General features: G+C 48.5%; 1 protein-coding gene across 2 annotated transcripts in view; it reads left to right on the top strand.

The window, feature by feature from the left end:
* HSCB (HscB mitochondrial iron-sulfur cluster cochaperone) overlaps positions 1–17,292 on the top strand; it is a 477,619-nt gene that overhangs the window by 117,509 nt on the left and 342,818 nt on the right. Inside the window, exon 3 of one of the 2 annotated variants that reach the window (XM_044068392.1) lies at positions 1,120–1,206. In XM_044068392.1, the coding sequence (XP_043924327.1) occupies positions 1,120–1,206 (87 nt within the window). Of the gene's footprint in view, positions 1–1,116; positions 1,207–17,292 lie in introns of both variants that reach the window. The other variant, XM_044068391.1, reaches the window with a different exon arrangement.

Below are 17,292 nucleotides of genomic sequence, written 5' to 3' on the forward strand. Positions count from 1 at the left end.
ATTTATGAACTGTGTTGCATCTTCACTCCATTTAAGATTTGAAGATAGTTGATTTCATGAGCTAATCTTTGAGACAGTATAAGGAGCAAGACATTGCTTTAAAACTATTTTACTAATTTTTCTGAGAACAGCATTGCTATAGAGATTGGACATTCTGCTCAAATGTGTTGTACAAGTGATGTATTCCCTGCTTGTAAAGGTGGTTGCTTAGTCTTAACAAAGTAGACTCTCTGTGATATAACTTACAGCTTGCCTTAAAGATGCTAATTAAAACATTAAAGAAGAGCAGACTTGGTTTGTATCCCTGCAAAATTCCACAGGAGGCTTTCAGAAGTTCAGGTGAATACTGGAGATCGCCACAGGAAAATAAAAATTCAGGCTAAATTAATGAGGTTATTTCTTTATTCTGGTCCCGTCTGCTGACTACTACTACTTCTGCGTTTTACCTGTTTCCATTTGGGTGAATGCTGGGTAGCAAATCCCTGGTACCATGATACTGTTGAGATAGCTTTATGTTTGCCTTATTTACTGAAAATGTGACACTAACCCCCCCCGACACACGCATGCAAAGTTCTTAAATTGACAGTTTTTAGTTTTGTACATGGAAGGTATTACTGTATCTTTAGACTGAGTTTCTGCCTGTCTGCAGCAGTCCTGGAGTCTTACTGCTGCATTATGACAGTTCCTTATGACCTGAAAAGGTGAGCATGCATTTATTTGCATGTTTGTCCCCCCACCCCCCCACAGTTGTCTTTTGAAATCCATATCATGGTGCATGTAGACTATATGTAAATTCATGACCAAATGTAACAGGTAATTAAGCAGAAACTGTTTCAGGTGCTTGAGCATAGGGTACTAGTAAAGTGCAATCAAGCTAATCATTGAGGTTTCTGGTAAGGCCATCATTTCATGGGTTATGTGCATGTCTACTTCACATAATAAAAGCAGTAAGAGAAATGAGAAGTGTACTGTTCAAAAATGACTAATTTATCTGGTAGTGAGCAGTTTTAATTTTTTATTTATTTATTTTTTTTTACAAAAGTGTTAAGGCAAGATTTATTATGTGAGGAGAAGAAAAAGGAAATGGTTGTAACTCATTTCAGTCTTTCTTTTCAGAAGGAACGAGACTTTGCTGAAATTCAGTCTGCTTTAGTTAACAAGGCATATAGGACACTCTTACGACCCCTCAGTCGAGGACTGTACTTGGTAAGACATTTGCTTTCCTTAGTTTTGATGATGAACATGGCTTTCTTTCTTCTGAAATTTTATACTGCCTGAACTTTAGATGGATGCTTTTATTACAGGGTCCTCTGAGAGTAGATACGTGGACAGCTGTACCAAAGATTTCAGAAGGGAGGGGGAACTGTGGACATCTGTGTACCTCATATGAAAAGAGGATGATGATTAGGAACTGTTGCAGAAGCTGACTTTGGATGAAGTGTGCATGCACTTTTCTCAAGTGGTTTTTAGTACTTTAAGTGCCTTTCTAAAAGTTTTCTTATTCCTGGCTATAAAAGACCTTCCTAGATGTTGCGCTGTTACTTTTCATGGTGGTTTGCCTTGGAAGAGTTACTTGTTTCTTCACTTAAGAGTGGTAAAGCACACTAGGTAGGTAGATTATCATAATTTGTTAATGACAAGGGCAATGGAAAACCTTGCTTAAGTATCAATGACCTTATGTGCAAATCGTATTGAGTGTTAATGAAGAGGCAATGTCTAGCATTTTCGTACTAATAATCAGTTTCCAAATAGTTTAAAAGTGTGTACTATGCTTCAGCAGGCCTTATTTAATCCATGATGTTCTAGCTTGTTAAATGCAAAAAACCTAAAGTAAAAAGTTTCCACAGTAATCCTGTGTGGGACAGTTACAGTACTGTGGAATATTTCGGCTATTCTGTGATTCTTACCTTGCACACGAATGCTGTGGCTATTTGGGTGTGCAAAGTACATCATCTAGAGACTGTATTCAGCTGTGCAAAGACACTGTTATGATTTTTTTAAGTCAAGATCAAAGGGTAAGCTGCTGTAGTACTGTGGAACACCTCAGCTGTCCTGTGATAACCGGTCTTTCTGCTGTTGAATTAATGTGGAGGCAGAGCTAATTCATTCTCACAATGGCACAGTAGTGAAAGCAGTGTATTTTATTTTTGAAGTGTGTAAAACCATTTCACTTTGACCTTCCCATAATCTTGGATCCGAAGTAGTTTATCTGAAACCTGTGGGTATTCGGATCCATATTGGATCCCATCCGGCAACTTTACAAGCATCTGCTCCGAGCTCCAAGCTCCTCCCCCTTACCTGTAACCCACAACCATGTCCTGCCTTCCCCCAGATCTCATTTGCCACTTTGTGCATCAGCATTGTGGTCTCCTTAGCTGTGAGCCTTAGGGTTATTGTAAGTGCTTTTTGGTATATTTTTGTGTGTAGAGAGAGTTTTCTCAGTTAGTTCCCCTTCCTCCTCGTAAACGCTTGTTCATCGGTTACAAAAAAAAATGTTTTTAGTTTTGTGAGGTAGTTATTGTGTAGGCCATTCCCTGTAGTGTGTGTGTGGTCAGTAGTGTGTTTGGGTTTGTTAGGTGTGGCTGGTTTTGTGTTAGAATGTCTGAACAGCCGAAACCTGCTTTCAGAAAATGCACAGAGTGTGGCCATAAGCTTTCACTGGCGGATGGTCACACTCTGCATGTTGTTTGCCTGGACGTAGCCCATTTATCCGCCCAGTGCACTGTGTATGCTGGATTTAATCCGAGGGCCCTGAAAGGCCTACTTCCAGCTTCCACTTTGGACTCTTCAGCCTTGGCCTCAGCTTCTGCAACTACCGCCCAACCCCCACCCCCTCAGGCTGGGACTCGCCGTCCCACTAGACCTGCTGAAGGGAATGCAAAAGGGAGAGACAAAAGACATAAGGATACAGATAGAAGGAGAGACAGAGAGAAGAAAGGGGATAGACCCTGTAAACGGTCTCCAGATTGGGAGTCCTTCCCTAGCCCGCCTTCCAAGGTATCGAGACCTGTGTCTCCTCTGCTCCACTCCCCCAGATTCTCCTCTGAGCCGACGGAGCTTTCGGAGCTGAGGCCTTCCTCCAGATCCTCCCAACGACCAGCCAGATCCGAGTCTGTCGCTTCCTCGCACTCGACTCGGAGTCTCTCTTAAATGGATATGGACAGGATGATGAGGAGATTTATTCTGACCCAAATCCCGATGGGAGTTTTGCCAGGCCCCTCTCCTTCTCTAGGGGGGACCTCCATGCTATTCTTTCATCCGATTTCTCCTTCCCCGATCTGGCTTGCAGTTTTGGGGTTTATGGATCCGAGGATTCGGCGCTGATGGTTCCTCCAACCTCGACTTTGGCGATTACCTTGAGTTCCTCAGATCCGACCAGTTCGGATCCATGCAGCTCTCTGGGCCGAGGACGGGGAGTCAGACCCGAAGGGATGGAGGAGTCTTCGGCTCCAACTTTGTCGGATCCGAGCCGTTCCTTCGGAGCTCCGGCTACCCTAGCCTTGGCCCCGATCCTCACGGCAGACCCGGGGAGAGCTTTCTCCTTGTTGGGTGCTAAGGAGGTGCGCTGTCCGGCATTCGATGTGGTGGAGAGGGTTCTCTCCCAAGGATCGAGACCCCAGCCTATTTTCTTGGATTCCACCCAGACTCCCTCGGATTTGGTTAAGACTCCCTTCAGCTTGTCTCGGGGCCAGCCCGTGCTAGAGGAGCCCCAGGTGGTTCCCCTGTAGGAATCCCCCGTGACTCACGAGCCCTCTTCAGAGAGTCCCACTGAAGAGGGTCCTCGTAAGCAAATGTGCAAAAGGAGGCACCTGGACTTCCCTGAGTCCCTTACAGAAGACACTGATTTTAGATAAAGGAGAAGGTTCCCCCAGGTCACCTCCCAAGGAGGTCTCCTTTGGAGACATCATGGAAATCCTCCACCAGAGTGGAGGGTGGTCAGCCCCAAAACCTTCTACAAATGAATCAGTGTTCCTGGAGGCTTTTGGCACTGGCCCATCTATGCCCTGGGTGTCCCTGCTGGCGGATCCCTTAGTGGATCTTATCACCACGTGGGCATGGAAGGAGCCTGACACCATAGAGTTGATACCTAAATGCCCGGACAAGATTTTTTCTCCACCCTCGGACTGACAGGCATGGTATAAGGGATCCCCTGTGGACACTATGGTGGTTGCAGCAGCCACCAAGAGGGATCTGACTCAAGAAAGTTCCTCGGTCCACCCTCCGGACAAGGAGTCCAGGATGATGGATCGATTTGGGAAGCGAGTATATTCTTCAGCAACGTTTTCCATCCGAGCACTGAACTACATGGCACATATTATACGACTGCAGTGAGACCTAGTCATGGAATTAGCTGTGTCACTCCCAGAGTCTTTGTCGCAGTAGGACAAGCGTCTGTTCTCTGTGAAAATGTCGACTCTGAAATCTGTATTAAACATGCCCATGTGCCTCTTTTCCCATGCTATGGAAGGAGCAGCTAGGGTGTCTGGGACCTATGTAGCTATGAGGCTCAGACTGTGTTAGTTTGCTGACCCCTTCAGGGTGTCTTTTATGAATGCTCCCTTCGATGGTTCTTCTCTTTTTGGGAAGACCGTACGTGACACCCTTGTCCAGAGTGAAAAAAAAAAAAAACGGGAAGACTTTGCCGTCGGAATCTGCTTCTCCAGTCCTCAAAGATCCTTTTCCAGGAATCAGAGAGGGCAAAAGAAGATGTGGTTCCAGGAATCACAGTTTTCCCGGGACTCTCAGGACAACTCGTCCCCTAGAGGCAGACGGGGACATGATAGATATCGTCCCAGAGGCAGAGGGGGTCCGAGGAACTTTGGGTGTAGGGAGCCCTTCTCGGACAGGCCCGCACAGCAGGCCCTGAGGGGTTGCCTGACTGTCCTACTCTGGAGGCAGTCGGGGGAAGATTATCATTGCACCCAACGGCGTGGGAGTCCATAACTGTAGATCATTGGGTGCTTCAAATAATATCCAGAGGTTACACCATCCCGTTTGTTGCTCCCCCAATCCAACCAAAGCGCCTCCCCAGATGTTCCACCCGCTCAAAGGGAGACGGCAGCCCTAGAGGTTTCCAAGCTGCTTCAAAAACGAGACATCGAACCGGTCTCCCCCGATCAGTCCGGGTCAGGCGTTTACTCCAGGTTCTTTTTAGTGCCAAAAAAGATGGGGGACCTCAGACCCTTTTTGGATCTGTCAGCCTTAAACCTGGCTGACCCCTAACAGAAATTCCTTACGGTCACTCTGCAGTCAATTCTACCTTATCTTCGAGAATGCGACTGGATGTGCTCGAAAGACCTCCAGGATGCTTACTACCACATTAAGATTCATAGAAGCTCCAGGAGATTCCATCGCTTCCGGCTGGGAGCCACTCATTTCCAGTTCAGAGCCCTACCCTTCAGTCTCACAACAGCCCCCAGGGTGTTTACCAAGGTAATGGCAGTCGTAGCGGCAAACCTGAGGCTTCAGGGGATTCAGGTATTCCCTTACCTAGACAATTGGCTCCTCACTGCTTCCACCAAGTGTCTTCTTTGCCAAGCCAGGGGCTCCTTCCTTCATCTTGCAGACCTGCTCGGGATTATGATCAACGTTCCAAAGTCCCTCTTGGACCCAGTACAGATCTTGGACTTTATCGGAGCACGGCTGGACACCCTTCAACTGAAAGTCTTTCTAACTCCAGACAGGGTCCAGAGTCTAAGGGCTCATGTATCAATAATTCTTGGCCCCAGGTTACCGAAGCAGCTGACATTCTCAGATCCTTGGGCTCTGTGGCTGCAGCAATTTGTATCCTCCACCTGTGTGCGTCTTCACATGCGTGTTCTACAATGGACTCTAGCCATACAGTGGTCTTGGCTAGATCTCCCCATGGAATACCCAGTTCAAATCAGCAAAGCCTGCAGAGCATCACACCTGTTGTGGGTCCAATCCCCGGAGATCGTAGTGGGACACCCATTTATTCCGCCCACAGCCCAAGCCACAGTGACCACGGATGCCTCCCAGCTCAGGTGGAGGGGCATTATCTGGGGAGAATGGTCCAAGGCACGTGGTCCTAGATCGATACCAGATTGCACATCAGTGTTCTGGAGATGAGAGCAGTGCTTTTAGTGTTGCAAGCCTTCCACATTGTTCTTCCTCCGGGGACTATTGCAATTCAGTCAGACAACATGTCGGTTGTCTGGTACATCAACAAACAGGGAGGAACCAGATCTTACCTTCTGTGTTGCGAGGCCATGAGAGTATGGGAGTGGGTGATCTCCACCAGTCTGTTTCTTATTGCAACGCACATCCTGGGAAACTCCAAAATTTTAGCGGACATATTGAGTCGGGCTATTCTAATGTCATACGAGTGGTCTCTGAAACTATCGATAGTGGAGGAGATCTTCCTTGCATGGGGTCAGCCTTGCTGCAATCTCTTCGCATCTCCTTCCAACATGAAGTGCAGCGAGTTCTTCGCTCTGATTCCCTCACCAGGGGACCCCCCACCCCCAGAGATGCTGTAGTCCATGCTTGGCCTCCCGGGTTGCTGTACGCTTATCCCCCTTTACCACTCATTCTGAAGTTTCTTCAGAAAGCTTGCCGACTGGGGTGCAAAGTGATCCTCATTGCCCTGTTCTGGCCTCGTCAAGTCTGGTCCCCTTCCTCTGGTCTTGTGTTCTAGCTCCTCCTTGGATTCTAGATCCCTGCCCGGATCTCATTTCTCATCCCTCGGGCACCTGCAACTTTCCCACCCTCCTTCCACCAAACCTTCTCATGTGATATTCATGTGTGGTTTGTTCAACGTTGAGTTGCTGATTGGTTTGAGTTGCAGCAAGCTGGATCTGAGGGAAGGCAGGAGATGGTGGTGGGTTATGGGTAAGTGGGAGGAGCTTGGAGCTCGGAGCAGATGCTTGTAAAGTTGCCGGCTCGGATCCGATATGGATCCGAATACCCACAGTTTGCAGAAAAATGAAGTATAACTAATTGGATGGAACGTTACGGGGAGTACATAACTTCTTATCTGAAGTAGCTAACTTAATTTGTGCAGCAACCTATGGGTATCTGATCCGACCCGGCAGTTTTCAACAGCTTAGATCCAAGCTCCTAGCTCTCCCACTACCCATAAACCCCTGCCAACCCTGACTGACCTCATATCTAGTTTGCCACTCTTGTTGTCAGCAGCTGGATTCTCGAGGTCCGTCGTTAGCGAATTTCTGAGAGAGAAAAATAGAAACATTTTTACTTTTTTTCTGTACTTTTGGTGTGAGTACCGTGTGTTAGGTCCGTACCTGTTTCCCTTAGCTTAAATCTTCTTTAGTTTATATATTTTTCCCTCCCTCTCCCTCGCTGGTTCGTTAGGGTCTGTGTGTGTGTGTTGGGGCCTAGCGTGTGTGTTTCTTTTGTTTAAAAATGTCTGAGGCCCCAAAACCTATCTTTTCGAAGTGCACCGAGTGTGGCAATAAGCTTTCACCGGCTGATGGCCTCACTCTGTGTGTTCTGTGCCTTGGGGTTGGACACCTTTCCTCTGGGTGTACCATCTGCGCGGCGTTCAACCCCAGGGCACTCAAGGACCGGAGATCCAAGCTGATCCTGGCGGGTCTGTTGCCCCCAGATTCAGCTTCGGCCTTCGGTCCTATGGTGGCTACCTCCGCGGCTACGGCGGTGGCCACTTCTGCCTCTCTCCACCCGGCTGGGACTCAACCTCCCGCTGTAGGCCTGGAGGAGAGGGAGGTCAGGAAAGACAAGAGGAGGGAGAAGCACCACAAGCGGAGGGCCAAGGCCTCCACTTCGGCTCCAGGGCTTCCCGGTCTCCTCCTTCTCGGATCCGGTCCCCTTGTTTTTCACCGGGTCCTGAGGAGGAGGAGACCCGATCTCCTTTGAGGTCATTGAGGCGGCACTCCTGTCCCGCCTCGGTGGCCTCTTCGACATCTACACGCAGCCTTTCCGACGCAGACTTGGACCGGATGATGCGAAGATTCCTCCAGGCCCAACTGCAGATGGGAGTGCTCCTGCCTCCCCCTCCTCCGGGGGGGGGGCGACCCCTTTCTTTGCCCCAATAGCTCCTTCTCCGTCCCGCTTCCCGGGTTCGGAGCCTTCGGAGCCGGGCAGCCTTGGAACCGGGGGTGGGTTGGTGCCGACAGTCTCGGGTACTCTCGGCGCCGACTCTTCCCTCGAGCCTGTCTGGTCTGTTTTTGTCGGATTCGAGCTCTCGGAGCCAAGGGCTGAGCTTCCGATCAGAGGGTTTCAGTATGCCTTCGGCACCGTCCAGGTCGGAGCATACTGGGCCTACGGATCCGATTGCTTCGGCGCCGGCCCCAGTCCGCCTGTTGGATCTGAGTGAGGGTCCGCTCTCAGATCCCAGAGAGACCGGCTCTCCCTCGGCGTTCGACGTGGTGGAGAGGGCACTGTTGACTGCTTCCAGGCCCCCGGTCCTTGCCACAGCTCCACCCCGCACTCCTTCTATGTTGGGTCCGACTTCCATCACCCGGCCCCAGGGACAGCCTGCTTCAATGTCCCAGGTCGTTCCCCTGGAACGGGATGTTGCTGGTGAGGCCTCCTCGGACAGCCCCCCCCCCCCCCGAGGAGATCCCCCACAAGCGGAAGTGCAAGAGGAGGCACTTGGACTCCCCCGAGTCCTTGACCGAAGACACAGATTTGGAGGAAGGGGAAGGTCACCCCCCCCCCCCGAGGATGTCCCCTTTGGAGACATCATGGAAATGCTCAGGATCAGAGGGGGGTGCTCTGCCCCAAAGCTGACCTCTTGAGTCCCTTTTCCTGGAGGTGTTTGAAGCAGACCCTTCTACCACTTGGGTGTCCCCTCCGGCTGTCCCCCTGGTGGACTTGATTACCACCAGGGTGTGGAAGGAGCCGGACACTGTGGAGCCAGTCCCGAAGTGCCCTGTCAGGATCCTCAGTCCCCCTGCCGATAGGCCCCATTGGAGCAAGGGTCCTCCGTAGATACCATGTTGATGGCGGCGGCCACTAAGAAGGAACTAGCTCAGGAGAGCCCCTCTGTCCACCCCCCGGGCAAGGAGTCCCGAGCGATGGACCACTTTGGGAAGCGGGTGTTTAGTTCAGCGTCCTTCTCGGTGAGGTCACTGAACTATCTGGCACACGTTATCTGGCTGCAGCGGGATCTTATTAAGGAATATGCTGCGTCACCCCTGGAGTCCATGTCGGCGGAGGACAAACAACTGTACTCCACCCGTATGGCCACTCTTAGGTCCATTTCTAATACTTCTATGCGGCTACTATCCCATGCCACGGAAGGAGCCGCTAGAGCCAGTCGAGCAGGTCTCATGAGGCATCAGGCCTGGCTCCGGCATTGTGATTTCGCAGAACCCTTCAAGGCGTCCTTCGCAAATGCCCCTTTTGGTTCGCGACACCTTAGTCCTGAGCGAAAAGAACAGGAAGACGTTGTCTGCCATCGGAGTCCGCTTCTCTGCTCCCCAGAGGTCCTTCTCCAAGAACCAAAAGGGACAGAAGAAGTTGTGGTTCCGGAAGTCGCAACAGTCCCAGTCCGCTCCGGACCCCCAGTCCTTCCGTGGCAGAGGAGGACAGGGAGGATGCCGCCCTAGAGGCAGAGGGGGCCCGAAGAACGTTGGGTCCAGAGAACCTTTCTCTGACCGGCCCACGCAACAGCCCTGAAGGGTTGCCCGACTGCTCCACTCTGGAGGCAGTCGGGGGGGGTGTTTCTCGAGGCACCTGGCAGCTTGGGAGTCCATTACGACAGACCGCTGGGTGCTTCGCATCATATCCAGAGGTTACCAGATCCCCTTCTCTTGCCCTCTTCTCTTCCCCAAGCACCTCCCCGATGTCACACCCAATCAGAAGGAGGTCGCAGCTGCGGAAATCCAGCAGCTCCTAGAAAAAAGAGCCATCCAACACGTCCCCCCAGACCAGCTTGGATTGGGTTATTACTCCAGGTTCTTTTTGGTGCCAAAAAAGACTGGGGACTTGAGACCAATCCCCGATCTCTCCCTCTTGAACCTGTCAGTAACCAAAGAAAAGTTCTAGATGGTCACTCTTCAATCCATTCTCCCCCTATTACGGGAGAACGATTGGATGTGCTCGATAGACCTCAAGGTTGCGTACTACCACATTCTAATGGACAGACGATCCAGGATGTTTCTCTGTTTCCGGCTAGGGGCCAGTCATTACCAATTCAGGGCTCTTCCCTTTGGTCTCACCTCAGCCTCCAGGGTGTTCACCAAAGTGTTAGCAGTGATAGCGGCCCACCTGAGACTTCAGGGAATTCAGGTTTTTCCGTACCTGGACGACTGGCTCCTGACCACCTCAACAAGGCATCTACTCTGCACAGCCAGGAACTATTTTCTTCGCCTTGCTCCCTGGCTAGGGATCACAATAAATATGGACAAATCTGCTCTCACCCCGACTCGGGTCATAGATTTCATCGGGGCCAGGTTAAATACGATCAATCTTGTAGCCTTTTTAACTCCAGAGCGACTTCGAACCCTGAGGCTTCATGTGCGGGCCATCCTTCAATCTTCAGCTCCTCCTGCGGAATTCGTCCTGAGGGCTCTAGGCTCAATGGCAGCGGCAATCAATTTGTTGCCAATGGCACGTCTGAACATGAGGGTCTTACAATGGACCCTCCAAGTCCAGTGGTCTTTTCATCACTACCCTCTGAGTCATCCCATTCCCCTGAGCAGGGCTTGCAAGAGGGCTCTCGTGTGGTGGCTGCAATCTCCAGACCTCCGCACGGGACGCCCCTTCTCTATGGCCCCTCCCCTTGTCATGGTGACCACGGATGCCTCTCTCCTCTGGTGGGGGGGCACTCTTCGGGCAGGACTGTCCAAGGCTCGTGGAACGATATGGAGAACTCCTTGCTTATCAATGTCCTAGAGATGAGGGCAGTGCTGTTAGCGTTGCAAGCACTTCACGACCTTCTTCCTGTAGGGACAATTGCGATCCAGATGGACAACATGTTGGTTGTCCGGTACATCAACAAACAGGGGAGAACCAGGTCTTACCCACTCGGTCGAGAGGCCATGAAAGTGCGGGAATGGGCTATCTCCACCAACCACTTCCTCATTGCAACGCACATTCCGGGATGGTCCAACATCCTGGCGGACAGACTCAGTCGCACCATCCTTTCCCCTTAAGAGTGGTCCCTCAATCCGCATGTAGCGAAATCAGATTTTTGCCAAGTGGAGGCAGCCCTGTTGCGAACTTTTCGCCTCTCCCTCAAACACCAAATGCAACACCTATTTCGCTTTAATTCCCCAAGTCGGGAAAGCCCCGAGAGACGCTCTGGTGCATGCTTGGCCTCCTGGTCTGCTTTATGCTTATCCACCTCTCCCCCTGATGCTAAAGTTTCTACAGAAAGCCAGTCGGTTGGGGAGCAGAATTATCCTCATTGCCCCATTCTGGCCTCGTCAAACCTGGTCTCCTTACCTTTGGTCTCATCTGGTGAATCCTCCTTGGATTCTAGATCCCCTCCCGGATCTGATTTCCCACCCTCTGGGTCTCCCAATCCCGAACCTGGACAGCCTCAAGCTCACAGCTTGGCTGCTCCAGTTCCACTCCTAGCATCTCTTTCCCAGTCAGAACTATTCTAGTAGCAGCCCACAAGCCTTCTACTAGGAAGATTTACAGTAGCAAATGGAAACGTTTCTCTATTTGGGCGGAACGTCAAAACCTGGATCCCTTCACAGCTTCTTTACCTGCTGTGTTAAACTTCTTATCAGGTCTATTTGACCAGGGAGCTAGCTGTTCCACTGTCAAGGTGCAACTAGCAGCTGTCTCTCACTATCATGTTGGACAGGATCTGCGTCCCTTGATCACTTCAAAACTGTGCAAGACCATTCTGAAGGGCACCTTCTTACTCAGACCTCCGGTAAAGGAAGTGGTACCTCCGTGGGATTTGACATTAGTGCTTCAGGCTTTGACAGCTTCCCCCTTTGAGCCTGCAGCTTCAGTGGATCTCAAGTATTTGTCTTGGAAGATGGCCTTTCTCGTCGCCATCACCTCGGCTAGAAGAGTTTCTGAAATTCAAGCCCTTTGTGTGAAACCCCCGTATCTAACCTTCCACAAGGATAGAGTTTACCTCAGGACCAATCCCTCCTTTCTCCCTAAGGTTGCTTCCGAATCGCATATCAATCAGTCCATTAACCTGCCAGTTTTCTTTCCTAATTACCAAAACAAAGGAGAATACAAACTACACTCTTTGGATGTGCATAGACAACTTCGATTCTATATTCACAGGACATCTGGTCACAGGCAATCCAACCAGTTGTTCGTCTCCTTTGCCAAAATTAATTCGGGTAAATCGGTATCTAAAGTCACATTGTTTCGATGGATCTCGCAATACATTCTTTTGGCTTATGAAAGTTCTGGTAGGCCTGCACCTCAGGGAGTCCATGCCCACTCTACCCGATCTATGTCTACCTCTGCTGCTTTTAGATCCAGGGTATCCTTAGATGATATTTGTTCAGGTGCCACTTGGGCCTCATCTCATACCTTTATCAACCATTATAAGCTGGATATTATCTCCAGAGGGAGAGCATCCTTTGGCTCTGCAGTACTCCGGAACATCCTTCCTTGATGGCCGCCCAAGGTTCAGGTAGCTGGGGACTCTCTCCCATAGGTTGCTGCACAAATGAAGTTAGCTACTTCAGATTAAGAAGTTATGTACTCACCATAACGTTCCATCTGAGTAGATAAACTTCATTTGTCAGCAACCGTCCCCCCCTCCTTCCCCCTGACCTTCGATTGTTCACATTTGTTGTCTTCAGAGATAATCTTTGAAATTGATAAATCTGTAGTAGTTGCTGCTTGGGGGCAAACTTGATCTGAGGTCAGTCAGGGTTGGCAGGGATTTATGGGTAGGGGGAGGAGCTAGGAGCTCGGATCTAAGCTGCTGAAAAGTGCCGGCTCGGATCCGAAGTTGGATCCGATACCCATAGGTTGCTGACAAATGAAGTTTATCTACTCAGATGGAACGTTATGGTGAGTACATAACTTCTTATTTTTGTGTGGTTGAACACTGTTGACATTCTTCTTTACAAATTTCCGCATAAGGCGACAGTTAAGGGGGGGGGGGCATCAGGGGGTTGCTTTTTGTAATTCTAATGTGCAAATGTGCTTGAGAAAAATAATCACAGGGAAGCAACATTTACAACATTATAGTGTTGGTACTCTTTCCTTATACCTGATAGTAACAGCTGAGTAAAACACAAAGAATATGTAGATGGTAATCAGTGATGGGGGGAGTGGGGGTTGCCCAGTATTAATCCATGAGGTGGTGGTAAAGAATGTCTTGGTGTAACTTTATACTCTTGATGTGAATACTGCACAACTCACACCATTAATTATTGCATTTAAACCTTTAGCTACTATTTTTATTCTTTCTGTGTTTTCCTTTCTGTATATTTAGTGAGTGGGCACATTTAGGGGGAAAATGGTTCTCTCAACAGCTGTACTTAAGTGGTTAATGTCTGGTGTGCTGCTGAAGTGTTATGATGTTTTGCTATGTTAGTAATTTACTTTATTGTATTTATTTAGCTAACCTTTGTTGATCAGATTAGCCCCATTAGGCTAGCGGCCTCTTTTCAGGGGAAACCCGAGGTGGAATTTATACTACTGGGGAAATTTGGCCAGGGCATTGGGGAACTTCCCCTGCCCTTTTCAGTAGGTATCTCCACCTTAGCTACCACCAGCTCCAGCAGATGGGACCTCTGTTTAATGTCTCATCTGAAGGATGACACTGCAGTGCATCATAAGTGGTGTGCTGCTCTCCTGAATGTGTCGGCATTTGATTGACCTTTTGTGAGAATAGAACCCATAGTCTTCTGCACCAAAGATGATTGTGCTACTTGTGCCACTGACAGCCGCATACATCACCACATGTTGTATTAATAATAGTACCACATATTTTCTCTATTTGTATTAGTATCATTTTCCTGTAAATGTTCACAAAATGAAATTGTTTTTATTCTTTTTTTACCTTTAATTATTTGTTAAATTACTATATTGTCACATTTGCTTTATTTTAACTATTCTAAACCAATTCTGCTGCAACTTCACATGTAAAATATTTGTGAAAATCTACCATTCTACTAGGTATGTGCCGAAGCTTTTTCACCACTTTTTTTTTTTTTTTTATAAACTTGTAACTTGTACCATATAGTTATTAAGTATGTACTGGAGCTTTTCTCCCCGGGCCTCTGTTGAAAAAGGGCTTCGGCTTAGCCAGACACTCCCGGTCAACAAATGTAAAATAAATAAGTAAATAATTTTTGTTTGCATAAAATGTGTACAGTGAAAATGTAGTTCATATGCCATCAGCACTCATTTGGGGAGATCGGTATCCACATCTTTAAAAGGGGAAAAATTGTGTTGTGTATCAGTTCTGTGGTACAGAGGGATTAAGCATTTTCTGTAGCTGAGATGACCTGGGTTCATTTAGCATTTAGAGAACTTGAGGAGCTGATAAGAGAGAATGTATGGTTTGCAGAGTATGGATGGGGTCCAGTTGCTGCAGTGCTGAGGTTCTTCTGAATGTAACATTTGATCTGGAGTCCTGAGTATGGTGCAGAAGACCCAAGTTCTAATATCAAATCCAGTGCTTGTAGTTGTCCAGGGAAGATAGAAGTGAACAACCACTGCTGATTTGTCTAGCCAGGGTGGTAGGAGGCTACGTCTTGTTATAAGGGGGACACCTAGTGGATATACATACAGCGGCAGCTGAAGGGAACTCTGTAGATGTACACTTCCATTTATAAGGCAGCAGTGGTGGTGGTTGGAGGAGCTGTTGAGGGGAATGCTCCCAGGTGGAGGGAGAGAAGGCTACCTCCACAGGACCAGCAGCATGGCCATGTCCTGTCAAATCTTTCTTGCCTTGTATTGTAGACTTGATAGGGATTTCCAGGTGAGAATAACATGGCCATAGGACACTCCCTTAGCTCAGAAATGCAGTGCTCCTGTAAGCTCAGAACTAACAGAGCCATTAAATACTGGTAGTGGAGTCATAAGCAAGAGCCTTGGGATAGGGGCAAAAAATGTAGCACTTGATAATCGGTATGTCTTTTCACCACCAAACTGTTGAAGGTAGAGTTCATAGTGCTTATACTTGAACGTGGCTCATTTTTGGGAGATATTGTGGGCTGCTTGTGGCTTTGTGGGCATACGTGTCAACTGCCAAGAATGGATCTAGTATTGTTAGACATTTCCTTGACTGGCAACCCTTGAATGAAGCAGCTTTGGAGACCGGGGGAGTCAATTACACATTTGTCATTGGATCACTGTTACAGTATTTATTAATATTGGGAATTTGAAAGGGGTAAAATAGTCAATGCAAGAAAGTAGTATAGGTGTAAGAAGGGAGATAATGAAACTCACTAGGATCCTTAACTCCCAGAAAGCAGTCAAGAATGTGTGGGTCTTCTCCATTTCTAATGATGGTAGGAAGGGTAACTTGATGCCTTAATAACTGGGAGATCATTAGAAGACAGAAATGGGTTCTGAAAATGTTATCGTTACCAACCGTAGGAAATGTCAGCCATTCCTCCTGTGCCAAAAGTCCAGGTGTGCTTTATATTTCTATATTCAGAAGATCTTACTGCTGCAGTGGTAGAAACTGTACCAAGACGGGAACAGATCAGCCAGCTCCATGGTGTAGAGGAATACAGCCCTGACTATGACACAGAAGACCCAGGTTAGATTAAACAGCCCCATGTGCCTGTGGGAACTGTCTGGAGAGCATGAGAGTGAGCAGTCAGTGTCAACTGACATATGCTGAGGGGAGGAAGGCAGGCTTAACTTTCCACATGGGAGATAGCTAGCAAGGATCATTAAGTATTGAACCCTGTGGAGTTAGCACCTACCAGGAATGAACTGTCAAGTGTGTTTGCAATGTAAGCTGAAGGGAATTTGATGGACAGGGATAAGCTTTCCTTGGAGGACAGCAGACAGCTACAGAAGAGCTTAGAAAAGTTGCTGGGCTGAAGGGGGAGGGGTGTTCATAAGTTCATAGGTTCATAGGTTTATACTAGGCTATCTGCCCCAAGGCATTTATAAGCCTAGCTCGAATTTTTGTGACTTATGCCACCCCTTATATGAAAAAATACTGTACCCATTAGTTTGTTGTGCCTCTGTCCAGCAGTGACACAGAGATGATTCCCGGGGTAAACCTACGATCTCCCATCCACAGGTCAAGATTTCTCTTGAACAGAGCCAGCGAGGTGCTCTGCCTGACATGGACCGGGACTCTATTCCACAGCATAGGGAGTCTCTGAGTGATAAATCTATCCCTCCAGCACATCCTATTTATATCCGTGCTAAGGTTTAAGTCGCTTGCTCTAGTGGTTTTGGTGGATTTGGATTTTTTGAGGTGGAGCATGTCCATTAATTCCGGGTTGGACATGGCCTTGTATGTCAGGCACGTCACCTCTGAGCAGACGGTATGCGACTGAATAGAGCTGGAGTTTCTTCAATCTGGCAGCATATGACAGATTTTGGAGTCCCTTTATCCTTTTGGTGAGAAACTTTTGGAGTCTCTCCAATTGCTGCAGATGTCGGGCGAGATACATCCCGAATGGGGCATTGTACTCTATCATTGGTCTGATAAGTGAAGAGTACAGGGGAACAATGACCTCACTAGATCTGGATGTGAATCCCTTCATGATCAGGTGGGCAATGTAGAAGGTCTTTCTAACCACTTTAGCAACGTGAGTGTCAAAAGAAAGGCCACTGTCAACCTGGATCCCCAGGTCCCTGATAACCTCTTCTGTGCTTAGTGGATTGCCACCTATATGGTAGCTTGGGATTACCTTGTTTTTCCCGAAGGGTATGACTATACATTTTTTGGCGTTTAACTTCAGGCCATGGCTCTGGCACCAGCTATCTGTTTCAGTGAGTCCCTTCTGAAGGATATCCGTGTCCGATGCACTTTCCACTATGGCCCAGTTTGCAGTCGCCTGCAAACTTTGTCAGCCAAAGTCCTCCCATGTTGGCCTGTACTTCTGAGAAGTAGATGCCGAACAATACGGGGCCAAGGACCGAGCCCTGTGGGACACCACTTGTGACCGGCTTGGAGTCCGACATAGCCAGCAACTCTAACCCTGTGGGTTCTGTCCTTAAGCCAGTTTGCAACCCATCTTGTGACATATGGGTTTACATTTAAGCTGGTAAGTTTTTCTACAATACCCGAGTGGGGTATTGTGTCGAAAGCCTTTGCAAGGTCAAGGTAGGCTGTATGGACTGCCTTCCCTCATCAATGGCCTTGGTGACTGTTTCGAAGTAGTCGACCAAGTTCAAAAGGCATGATCTTCCCTTGACAAAGCCAAACTGGGT

This window comes from Protopterus annectens, chromosome 4.part0 (genome assembly GCF_019279795.1).
Source record: "Protopterus annectens isolate FY-2018-M chromosome 4.part0, PAN1.0, whole genome shotgun sequence".
Lineage (NCBI taxonomy): Eukaryota > Metazoa > Chordata > Ceratodontiformes > Protopteridae > Protopterus > Protopterus annectens.